Source organism: Chiloscyllium punctatum, chromosome 7 (assembly GCF_047496795.1).
Source record: "Chiloscyllium punctatum isolate Juve2018m chromosome 7, sChiPun1.3, whole genome shotgun sequence".
Taxonomy (NCBI): Eukaryota; Metazoa; Chordata; class Chondrichthyes; order Orectolobiformes; family Hemiscylliidae; genus Chiloscyllium; species Chiloscyllium punctatum.
This window is the reverse complement of record NC_092745.1, coordinates 103,056,276-103,069,542: the sequence shown is the minus strand read 5'-3', so window position 1 is coordinate 103,069,542 and position 13,267 is coordinate 103,056,276. Positions and strand designations below refer to the sequence as shown.

Below are 13,267 nucleotides of genomic sequence, written 5' to 3'. Positions count from 1 at the left end.
CGTCACGCAGCGGGTGCTTGTTCAAAGTCAACTAGAAATTAAGCAGCAATGGATCAGTCAGTGGAAGTGAAGCAATTTGAAGGAGCACCTTTTGGAACTCAGAAAGCCAGGTAAATTGAAGTCAAGAATTCCCAGATTATCTAATGTTTTTCAGTGGATTTATTTAACATTGACAGATTCCTAATAAATCGAGGTGAGGACTGCAAACGAGTCTACGTGGAAATTGGTTGGGATCGGTCACGAGTATTCTACATTATTTTATACAAAAGATACTGGAGAGGAGATGGATTCCACATTGGGTAGAAGATAGAGATATTGGTGTAAGCTAAAGTATAAATAGTTAAATTGAAGGAAAACAAAGTGCCAGGATCTGATAGGACAGATTCAAGGATTTTGCAAAGGAGGAAGAAATAACAGAGACCATGGAATTTAGTTACATTGACAGAAGGCGTTTTAAAAGACACAAAAGTGACCAGAGAAATAGAACTAATCTAGTCAAGTGATTTAATATTTGCGATTTTAAAAATTGGAATCTTTAATTAAAATTAAATACCTAGATGAAGGGAAAACTAACTAGCAGTGGCTAACAATAATTTCATAAAGATTTGTGTTTGACAAACCTGACAAAGCCTTGAAGAGGTCACAGATACAGAAGAAACGGAAAGGATATTGTTTGCAAGGACTTTTAGAAAGCCTTTGTTAAGGTGCAACAGGGGACTGATTGGAGAAGATTGAGGGATGTTAAATTCAGAGAAGCAGAACAAATTGCTTTGTTTTGTGCATTAAGAATAATAGCAAGGCTGTTGGTGCTCTCACTTATTAGGGTGAATATTGTATACCAACTTCCAACAATACACTGTGATTGTGGAAAATGTGAAACTATTTCTGTAAACTGCGAGACACATCTTGACAAAGGCAGACAGAGTTAGGAATTCATCATCACTGCCAGATTAGCCTTTGACCGACTGTGGAAAAGAGCATTTGATCACCAGGATTACAAAACGCTAAAATCATAGTTTGTCGAGCAGCAGTGATCCCACATTCCTATATGCATCAGAGCATTGGCTAACCTACAGTGGGTACCTCAGAAGTACTATCAATGGTACCTTTGTAAGATCCTCCAAATTGACTAACAGGGAAGATTATGCAAGGGCAGCATCATTTCTCAAACCAACATGTCCAAGGCACCAATCACTCAAAATCAACTCCGTTGGGCTAGGCATGTCATTTAGGTAAAAACAATGACTGCAGATGCTGAAAATCAAATACTGGTATAGTGGTGCTGGAAGAGCACAGCAGTTCAGGCAGCATCCAACGAGCAGCGAAATCAACGTTTCGGGCAAAAGCCCCTCCTAGGCATGTCATTTGTCAGATGGCAGCTTCCCAAAGAATTCTTCTACTTGGAATTCTGTTAAGGCAGGACACTCCAGTGGAGACAGTGGGAATACTTTCAAGATGTCTTCAAAGCATTCTCACTAACTTATGGGAGTCCCTGGCTTGTGGCCAATCAAAATGGGTGATGCTTTGTTGAGGAAGGCACTGAACACCATCGAGAGCAGAGACTGGGGGTTGAGGCCAATTGATTGAAAGTGAGTCGCAATATTTCACAGGGCTCTGTTCCAAGATTGATTCTGTCCACTGTGTACATCAATGAAAGGGAAATGGAACAGGAGGAAATTTTACCCAAATTTAGGATGATACCAAAGTAGGAAGCATAGCAAATAATTTAGTAGACTGAATTAAATGGCAAAGAGAAATTGTCAGTACTTGTGATTTTGGTTATTTAAAAAAAAGGAATTGGAAAAGATGGACAGTGTGTTAGGAGAGAAAGGTTTATGTATTTCAGTTCATATTCTTAACTGATTTAGGTAATATCATAATCAATAGATTCCAATATTCAAGGTGCTACATAAATGCAAGTTAGTGTTAGTAGAGTTGTGGGAATTTCTGTAACATTGAGGACACAGCATTATATTCTCATTATATAATGAGTATAAAGCTAATGGCATACTGATCTTCATAATAAGAGGAATTGAGTATAGGAGCAAAGAAGTCCTTCTGCAGCTGTACAGGACCCTGGTGAGACTGCACTTGGAGTATTGTGGGCAGTTTTGGTCTCCAAATTTGAGGAAGGACATTCTGGTGATTGAGGGAGTGCAGCGTAGGTTCAGGAGATCAATTCCCGGAATGACAGGACTATCATATTTGAAAGATTGGAGCAACTGGGCTTGTAAACACTTGCACTTAGAAGGATGAGAGGGGATCTGATTGAGATGTATAAGATTATTAAAGGATTGAACACTCTGGAGGCAGGAAACATGTTTCCGCTGATGGGTGAGTCCAGAACCAGAGGACACAGTAGGCCATTTGGAACAGAGTTGAGGAGAAACTTCTTCACCCAGAGAGTGGTGGGTGTATGGAATGCTCTGCCCCAGAAGACAATGGAGGCCAAGTCTGTGGATACTTTCAAGGAAGAGATGGATAGAGCTCTTAAAGATAGTGGAATCAAGGGGTATGGGGATAAGGCAGGAACAGGATACTGATTGTGGATGATCAGCCATGATCATAATGAATGGTGGTGCTGGCTCAAAGGGCCGAATGGCCTATTCATGCATCTATTGTCTATTGTCTATTAACATTGTCTATGTAAAGATAATATGCCTTGTTATTAAAGCAAACTTATACTCCTAGTCAGTGATTTGTGCACAGGCACTGATATTAAGTACAAAACTTGGATCCAATTAATATCACTGTCTTCTATTTTGGAATAATGGGGTGAAGTGTAACATGTTAATACAGCATTGTACAGTGCAATTCATAGTTGGTGAACTAAATTGGATACAACTCAAAAATGACACTAATGACAATATTGTGGAGTTGGGTTATGTGACACATGTCTTCTAATAGTATTACCTAATCAGTAATACCTGCCGATAAGATTCATAGCAGTTCAGGATGTTTTAATACTGCAAAATGGGCTCATGAGATTGTTAATGAATTTTAGAACAAAACTTAAAATATTTACTATGAAGTGGTGAGGAAATAGTAGGTAAAAGAAGATAACCATTCTGGTCCATTATGTAAGCTCGGAGAATGGAGGGAAGCAATTAAACAGTTGATTTCAATCTTGGTTACAAAGATGTTCACAAGTCCCTTGCACTTGCTATTGGAAGTGAGGATGGAGAAAGAAGGGAAAGATGTTTAGGAAAATGTGGACATGAGAAACCTGAGGTTATCGTTGCATTCAAGTGTAAACCTGAAATAATGCAAATTTTGGACAGATGAGAAAAGGATTGAATAGTGTTTTATGAGATTCAGCCAAATTTGGTGATGAATAGTTAAACCATCTTGCTGGAAAATCATAGTTGATAAAATGTGGGCAGGTCATGCTTTTTTAAGCTCCACATATTATCAACGCTAAATATTGAAAGGGTTGAATGACATTTCTCCTTCCAAAATCTCCATTCAATGTATTCAATAACACAAGGCAACATTGTTTTTGGTGTTATTACAGGTTTGATGTGTATGGAGTTCACCCAGACAGAAAGAAGCAAGGCACTTACACAGAAGTGTCTTATGATAAGAGGGCCACTGGGGAACTGGTGAGTTAAACAGGATTACAGAATTAGGTGAGTCAGGTCAGGTGGGACAAACCCACACAATTGATTATTGAATCAGCTACTATCTAATCACTGTTGGTACATTGTGGCAAGTGGTAACTTGTATATCTCAACTGCATGTTTAGAGGAAGGGAAGGGGCAAAAATCAAAGTTATATTCAAACACATTCTGATAATTCATTGAACAATGGCTATTATAGTCTGGGGGTGGAAGAGCAAGATAATTAGCATCACTTGCCAATTTAGACAGCACACGTCTGAAAGTATAACAATATTTTTTAAAAGTTTTAAAATAGTTTGATGAAAATCCCTTAAATTCTGAGAGAAACTCTGATACAGTCACAGAGTTGTCAAGCAAGGACTACTCGTCCATGATGACCAGATATCCGAAATTAATCTAGTCCCATTTGTCAGCATTTGGCCCATATGTCTATAAACCCTTCTGTTCATGTAGCTATCCAGATGCCTTTTCAATTTTGTAATTGCAACAGGACTTCACCACTTCCTCTGGCAGCTCATTTCATACATACACAACCCTCTGCATGAAAAAATTGCCCCTTAGGTCCTTTTATATCTTTCCCCTCTCACCTTAAGCCTATGCCCTCTAGATTTGGACTCCCCTACCCTGGGAAAAAGACCTGGGCTATTTACCCTATTCATGCCTCTCATGATTTTATAAACCTCTATAAGGTCACCCTTCAGCTTCTGACACTTCCAGGAAAAATAGCCCCAGCTTATTCAGCCTCTCCAAACCCTCCAACCCCAGCAAGATCCTTGTAAATCTTTTCTGAACCCTTTCAAGTTTAATAACATCTTTCCTACAGCAGGGAGACCAGAATTGAAACACAGTGTTCTAAAAGTGGGCTGACTAATGTCCTGTACACCCGCAACATGAAATCCCAACTCTTACATTCAATGCACTGACCTATAAAGGCAAGCATACCAAACACCTTCTTCACTCCCCTGTCTGCCTGTGACTCCACCTTCAAGGAACTATGAACCTGCACCCAAGGTCTCTTTGTTCGGCAACACTCCCCAAGTCACTACCATTAAGAGTATACATCCTGCCCTATTTGTCTTACCAAAATGCATCACCTCACATTTAGTTAAATTAAACACCATCTGCCACTCCTTGGCCCATTGGCCCATCTGATCAAGGTTCTGTTTTACTCTGAGGTAACCTTCTTTACTGTCTACTACATCATGAATGTTGGTGTCATCTGCAAACTTACTAACTATACCTCCTATGTTCACATCTAAATCATTTATATCAACAATGAAAAGTCATGGACTCAGCCCCGATACTTGTGGTGAACCGCTGGTCACAAGCCTCTGGTTTGAAAACAACCCTCCACCACCACCTTCGGTCTCCTACCTTCAAGTGAATTTTATATCCGAATGGCTAGCTCTCCTAGGATTCCATGTGATCTAACTTTGCTAACCAGTCTACTATGCAGAACTTTGTCGAACATCTTGCCAAAGACCAAATAGATTAAGTCCACCTCTCTGCCCTCATCAATCTTATTTTGTCACTTCTTCAAAAAAACTCAATCAAGTTAATGAGCCATGTGGATAAATCCTGTGGATCCTGTCCCTCAGAATCTCCTCCAACAACCTACCTACCACTGACATCAGGCTCACTAGGCTATAGTTCCTGTCTTTTCCTTATCACCTTTCTTTAAAAAATGGCACCACATTAGCCAATCTTCCAGTCTACTAGCACTTAAGCCATCGCTATTGATGATACAACTATCTCAGCAAGGGGCCGAGCAACCATATCCTAGCTTCCCACAAAAATCTGGGTGACACCTGATCAGGTCCTGAGGATTTATCCATCTTTATGCATTTTAAGACCTCCAGTACCTCTTCCTCTGTAACATGGACACTTTTCCACATATCAATGTTTAGTTCTCCGGTTTCCATATCCCTCTACACAGTAAGTACTGACACAAAATGCTCATTTGGTATCTCACCCATCTCCTACGGTTCCACTCATAGAAGGCCTTGGTAATCTTTAAGGGGTCCTATGCTTACCCTAGGTACTCTTTTGCCCTTAATGTATTTCACAATGTTAAACATGTTTCATTTAACCAAATGGAGAATACATTATGGCAATGCAAGATTAGTAATTCCATAAAAGAGCCTACTAAACAGATAACTGGCAAGAAACAAACTCAGCCTCACAAGTGAAATTGCTGATCCTATCTGGAAATCTAAAAGTGCAGACTTGTTGTGTGAAGCTTAATTTCATGCATTTTTGAGGGTCCATAAATGAACTCTATGGGTGACAGAAGCAATATTTATGGGGGAGATCATGTTAGGACATAAGCACATGCCCCCACATTTTAATTAGCTTTTACAAGCTTCGTTTCCATTTGCATGACAGAAAGTTTTAAATGTTCAAATGAATTTAAAGACATCTATATTGTTTTCTCTGATTCAATTCAGCCAGTGGAGGCTGCCAATTGAGAGCATGAATTATGTACCAACTTAAGGAGTAGAAGCCGCATATCCCATATCACTCTTTTAAGCAGATTCTTCTGGATGAACATTATTCACAGCAATGCAGTCAAACATACATTGAAATAAATGATACAGCAGGAAGAAATGAAAAATTTTCATCTTCAGCTAGATTGCAGTAAAAGGTCTTGCTCTGCCTTCCTTCCAGCTACATTATAATTGATAATCCATGCAATTCTCTGAATGAAATGTTTCAATTCTGAGGTTTTGTTTTCCTAATACTTTTTCAGTGTTTATCTGAGATGATCATTTTCTTTCATTCTTTTCACTTTTTGCATACTGAAAGAGCAAGATTATTTGACTTGGAAAAAGTATTGCCTGGTGGCAAGATGATGACCTAGTGGTATTAGTGCTGGATTATTAATGCAGAGATCGAGGTAATGCTCTGGGGACTCAGATTTGAATCCTGCCAGGGCAGATGGTGGTATTTAAATTTGATTAAAAATCTGGATTTAAGAGTCTGATGATGGCGATGAAAGCATTGTCGATTGTCAGAAAAATCCATCTGGTTCTCTAACGGCCTTTAGGAAACTGTAATCTTTACCTGGTCTGGATTACATGTGACTCCAGACCCACACCAATGTGGTTCATTCTTAACTGCCCTCTGGGCTACCAGGTATGGTAATAAATGCTGGCCTAGACAATGAAGCCCTCATCCTCTGAATAAATTTTAGATAAAGCTCAGTTTGGTCCTTGGTCTACAGAGGAATTTAATAGTAAATAAATACATTTACATTTCTTCAAACAAATTTATCAAAATTCTCTTTTCCCTGTTCAGCTCTTTCAAAATTTCTTTTCCATTTGTAATGATGACTCATTGTTTCTCTTTTTCAGATGTTCCAACATTTCTTGATTTTTTTTTCAGTTTTATTAGATTGCAAATCTATATATGGTCTGTTAATATATTATCAACTCTTTCCTTGTATCCAAGGCAAAACTAATTCTTTGCACTGGTGACTGTTTTCATAGTCTATTATTGGCAGGAGTGTTTGTGGTCATTTCTGCATATCTGTCATTATTTGTGCCTTAAGAACCTAATTTAACTAATTTGCATTGTCTTTCAGACACAATCCTAGTGGAGTTGCTTTAATCCCACGACAGTTAATGGACTGTACCTGACAGCCTGTGACTCAGGACTAATGGAGTATTTTTGTTACTATTTCCCAAAGTAAACCTGTTAGAGATATATTGATTACTTAACCCGTCTTTCCATCTTGAATTGCAATTATTTTTCTCTCTGCCACTGAAGATGGGCAGAAGTAATGTTTTCAGCCCTATTAGTCTGATTGCCTGTAAACAATTTATCTCAAAAAACTAATTGATAGTGTCCAAGGAAGAGCTAATTAATTATTGGCAGATTTGGATCCAGATTATGGAATTTCCTGAAATAATCTGTTAATATTGGAAGATAGGGCACTTTGATTTTTGTTCTTAAGAATGTTGTGGTTCATTTTATTGAGAATGTTGTTGATTACAATGTTGTGTTTGCATCAGCTGGCATAGTGGAATTTGTTACAGCTGATAACATGTGAGCAGAGTTTTCAGAGCAGGTTGCTAGGTTATGGACTGGCCTAAAGCCTCTTCAGCGAGATAGAAACTTTTAATAAAAAAAAGATTATTTTCCAACTTTGTAGTTACAGACCTTTAACTGGGTAAGGAAAAGCTTCAAGGAAGAGATCCATAATCATAACAATGTTGAATTAACTGCATGGTGGAGGTATATATTCTGCTGGGTGTCTTCTTCACTTATTCAGATTTGTCTTTGTCATCCAGAATCTTGAATTTGAATAGACCACAATCTTAACTCCTAAACTCCAGATTTCACTGACTGGAACTTTTCATCTCCCTACCTCAGCTTCCTCCTTTGAAAAATTCTTGAACCAAATGTTTTAGTCATCTGAACTGAAATCTCCTTTTGTTGTTCAGGATCATATTTTGTATTACATATATCCTAGTACAGCATCTTGGGATGTTTTATTACTTTAAACATGTTTTTCCTTTGCTGGTTTTGTTTGGGTTAAAGGTGCAGAACAGAGTTCTGAAACATCTGAGCATAAATATTTTCAGACATTTTAATAAAACTGGCATTTCTACAATACCAACTTCACATTACATGAAGCAAATCACAACAGTGGCTGGCTGTGGGCACTCAATTGTGTACAGATGAGACCTCAATCTAAATCAGACAAGCAAATGTACATGCTAATACTTGGTGACCAGACATGAGACCAAATCTCACTGTTCAAAAATGAGTGGGAACAGATTTTTTTTCCTTTCTTAGGAGCTGGTTTAGTCTCAGAGCAACCTATGATGACTTGCTCTTTGATATTCCCCACCCCTGTAGGAAAATCTTATTGGCAAGTTTGGGAACCGTGAATGACAAGAGAAATTGAGACCTTAATCAAAAAGAAAAAGGAGGTATACTGAAGGTTTAGGAAACTGAAGACAGACAGACCCCTTGAAAAATACAAAGGTAGCAGGAAAAAACTCAAAAAAGGAATCAGGAGGACTAAAAGATGCCTTGAAATGTTTTTGGCAAACATGATTAAGGAAAATCCCAAGTCGTTTTATACATATATAAGGAGGAAGAGGGTAGCTAAAGTAAGAGTAGGTCCACTCAAGGCCAAAGGAGGAAAATGGTGTGTGGAGCCGGAGGAAGTGGGTGAGGTCCTTAACGAATATTTTGAATTAGTTTTGACAAACGAGAAGGATATGGTGGATGGTGACCGTCTCAGAAGGGATGTGTTGATATTGTAGGGCATATCAATATAAAACAGGAGGCGATGTTGGGTGTTTTGAAAAGCATTAAGATAGAAAATTCCCAAGACCTGATGGGATCTATCTCAGAATTCTGAGGGAGGCAGGTGAGGAGATTGATGGGGACTTGTACAAAATCTTTGTATCCTCATTAGTCACAGGAGAGGTTCCAGACAACTGGAGAGTAGCCAACATTGTTCTTTTCTTTAAGAAGGGCAACAAGGATAATCCAAGAGATTACTGACCATTCAGCCTATGTCAGTGGTAGAGAAATTATTAGACAAGATTCTTAAGGATGAGATTTACTCACATTTGGAAAAATGTGGACTTGTTAATGATAGGCAATATGGCTTTGTGTAGGGGTAATTGTGTCTCACAAACTTGATTGAGTTTTTTGAAGGAGTGACAAAGACGATTGATGAGGGCAGGGTGGTAGATGTTATCTAAATGGACTTTAGTAAGGCCTTTGACAAGGTCCCTCATGGCAGGCTGATAGAAAAGATGAAGTCACATGGGATCCACGGTGAACTGGTAAGATGGATACAGACTGGCTTAGTTATAGAAGGCAATCTGATAACTTTGTCCCACTGAGATAGACAAGGAATGGTAAGGTGAAGGAGCCTTGGATGACAAGAGAAGAGAAGCTTCTCATCAAGAGGAAGAAGGAAGCTTACTTGAAGTTGAGGAAGCAAGGGTCTGGCACAGCTTTAGACGATTATAGGTAGTTAGGAAAGAACTCAAAAATGGACTTAGGAGAGGACACAAAAAAGCCTTGGTGTGAAGGATTAGGGAAAGCCCAAAGACATTCTAAACTTAATTGAGGAATAAGAGAATGATTAGAGAGATGGTAAGGCTGATCAGGGATATTGGAGGGAACTTGTGCCTGGAGGTAGGGAAGGCCCTAAATGAGTTTTTTTGCTTTAGTATTCACAAGAGAGCGGCACAGTGGCACAGTGGTTAGCACTGATGCCTCACAGCGCCAGAGACCCGGATTCAATTCCCGCCTCAGGCGACTGACTGTGTGGAGTTTGCACGTTCTCCCCGTGTCTGCATGGGTTTCCTCTGGGTGCTCCAGTTTCCTCCCACAGTCCAAAGATGTGCAGGTCAGGTGAATTGGCCATGCTAAATTGCCCGTAGTGTTAGGTAAGGGGTAAATGTAGGGGCATGGGTGGGTTGCGCTTCGGCGGCTCGGTGTGGACTTGTTGGGCTGAAGGGCCTGTTTCCACACTGTAATGTAATCTAAATCTAATCTAAGAGAGAGGGACCTTGTTGATAGTGAGAACACCATGGACCAGGATAATTGGCTTGAACAGATTGATATGAAGAACGTGGATGTGCTGGAAATGCTGGGAAGCAACAAGATAGAAAAGCCGCCAGGGCCAGACCAAATATATCCAAGATTACTACAGGAAGCAAGGAATAAGATTGCTACATCTCTGGCGATGATCTTTGCATCCTCATTCTCGATGGGAGTACTACTGGATGATTGGAGGGAGGTGAATGTTGTTCCTTTGTTCAAGAAAGGGAACAGCGAAATAGTCAGTCTTACATCAATGGTAAGCAAGGTACTGGAAAAGATTCTGAGAGATAGGATTTCTGACGATTTCAAAAAGTATAGGTTGATTAAAGATAGTCAGCATGGCTCTGTGAGAGGCAGGTCATGCCTCACAAGCTTTATTGAGTTCTTTGAGGATGTGATGAGACAAGTTGATGAAGGTCGAGCTGTGGATGTGGTGTATATGGATTTCAGTCTGGCATTTGATAAGGTTCTCCACAGTAGGCTCATTCGGAAAGTTAGGAAGTGTGGGATACATGGAAATTTGTTTGTCTGGACACAGAATTAGCTGGCCAAAAGAAGACAGTGAGTGGTAGTGGATGGAAAGTATTCGCCTGGAGGTTGGTGACCAGTGGTGTCCTATGGGATCTGTTCTTGGGCCTCTGCTCTTTGTAGTTTTTTTAATAAATGATTTGGATGAAGAATTAGAAGGTAGGTTAGTAAGTTTGCTGATGACACAAAGGTCAGTGGTTTTGCAGATAGCGTTGAGGGCTGTTGCAGGCTTCAACAAGACATTGACAGGATGCAGAGCTGGGCTGAGAAGTGGCAGATGGAGTTTACCCTGAATAAATGTGAAGTGATTGATTTGGAAGGTTGAATTTGAATGCTGAATACAGGGTTAAAGGCAGGATTCTTGGAAGTGTGGAGGAACAGCAGGACCTTGGGGTCCACCTACATAGATCCCACAAAGATTCTACCCAAGTTGATAGGGTTGTTAAGGAGGCGTTCGGTGTTTTGGCTTTCATTTGCGGGGGGATTGAGTTTAAGAGCTGTGAGGTTTTGCTGCAGCTGTATTAAACCCTAGTTAGAGCACACTTGGAATATTGTGTCCAAGTCTGGTCACTTCGTGTAGGAGGGAGGGTTTCAGATATGTAGATAATTGGGATGCTTTCTGGGGAAGGTGGGACCTGTACAAGAAGGTCGGGTTGCACCTGAACTGGAAGAGGACCAATGTCCTGTGTGGAAGCTTTGCTCGTGTAGTTCGAAGTGTTTAAACTAGTATGGCAGGGGGGGTGGGAACCTGAGCTGTATACCGGAGGTGAGAGTTGATGCAGATGAGGCAGTAGAAAGAGGTAGACCAGCTAGTGGGAAGGATTTTCCTGGGAAGGAACCAAGGTATCAGTTAAAGTGTGTTTGTTTTAACGCAAGGAGTATCAGAAATAAAAGTGATGAACTTAGAGCATGGATCAGTACCTGGTGCTATGATGTTGTGGCCATAACAGAGACATGGGTTTCTCAGGGGCAGGAATGGTTGCTGGATGTTCCAGGGTTTAGAGCATTTAAAAAGAATAGGGAGGGGGGCAAAAGATGAGGGGGTGTAGCACTACTAATCAGAGAGGGTATCACAGCTACAGAAGCTTCCATTGTCGAGGAAGATCTGCCTACCGAGTCAGTATGGGTGGAAATTAGGAACAGCAAGGGAGCAGTCACCTCATTAGGGGTTTACTACAGGCCCCCCAATAGCAGCAGGGAGATGGAAGAAAGCATAGGTCGGCAGATTTTGGAAAAGTGTGGACGTAGTAGGGTTGTTGTAAGGGTGACTTTAACTTTCTCAATATTGATTGGAACCTCCTTCGAGTAGAAGATTTGAATGGAGCTGTTTTTGTAAGGTGTGTTCAGGAGGGTTTCCTAACTCAGTACGTTGACAGGCCGACGAAGGGAGAGACCATTTTAGACGTGATACTTGGAAACGAGCCAGGACAGGTATCAGACCTTGTGGTAGGAGAGCATTTTGGAGATACTGACCACAACTGCCTCACATTCTACATAGCTATGGAGAAGGAGAGGATTAGGCAAAATGGAAGGATATTTAATTGGGGAAGAGGAAACTATGATGCGATTAGACATGAGTTAGGAAGCATGGATTGGGAGCAATTGTTCCATGGTAAAGGCACTATAGACATGTGAAGACCGTTTAAGGAACAGATGTTGCAAGTGATGAATAAATATGTCCCTCTGAGACAGGCAAGAAGGGGTAAGATAAAGGAACCTTGGATGACGAGAGAGGTGGAGCTTCTCATCAAAAGAAAAAAGGTATCTTACATAAGGTGGAGGAAGCTAGGTTCAAGCTCAGCTCTAGAGGATTACAGGCAGGCAAGGAAGGAGCTCAAAAATGGTCTGAGGAGAGCCAGGAGGGGGCACAAGAAAGGCTTGGCAGAACGGATTAGGGAGAACACAAAGGCATTTTACACATATGTGAGGAATAAGAGAATGGTCAAAAAAAGAGTAGGGCTGATCAGGGATAGCATAGGGAATTTGTGTGTGGAGTCTGAGGAGGTAGGGGAAACCCTAAATGAGTTTTTTGCTTCTGTCTTTACGAAAGAAATTAACTTTGTAGTGAATGAAACCTTTGAAGAGCAGGTGTGCATGCTGGAATGGATAGAGATAGAGGAAGCTGATGTGCTGAGTATTTTGTCAAGCATTAAGATTGACAAGTCGCCAGGACCGGACCAGATTTGTCCTCGGCTGCTTTGGGAAACGAGAAATGCAATTGCTTCGCCACTTGCGAAGATCTTTTCATCCTCGCTCTCCACTGGAGTCATACCTGAGGACTGGAGAGAGGCAAATGTAATTCCTCTCTTCAAGAAAGGAAATAGGGAAATCCCCGGTAATTACAGAACAGTAAGTTTCACGTCTGTCATCTGCAAGGTGTTAGAAAGGATTCTGAGGGATAGGATTTATGACCATCTGGAAGAGCATGGCTTAATTAAATGCAGTCAACATGGTTTGTGAGGGGCAGGTCATGCCTCACAAACCTTATTGAGTTCTTTGAGGATGTGACTAGAAACATTGATGAGGGTCGAGCTGTGGATGTG

General features: G+C 40.5%; 1 protein-coding gene across 1 annotated transcript in view; it reads left to right on the top strand.

The window, feature by feature from the left end:
* The window catches only part of LOC140479479 (ciliary microtubule-associated protein 2-like), a 38,229-nt gene continuing 24,962 nt past the window's right edge, over window positions 1-13,267 (top strand). Inside the window, exons 1-2 of the mRNA XM_072573313.1 lie at window positions 1-110; window positions 3,515-3,602. Of these exons, the coding sequence (XP_072429414.1) occupies window positions 49-110; window positions 3,515-3,602 (150 nt within the window). The 5' untranslated portion in view covers window positions 1-48. The remainder of the gene's footprint in view (window positions 111-3,514; window positions 3,603-13,267) is intronic.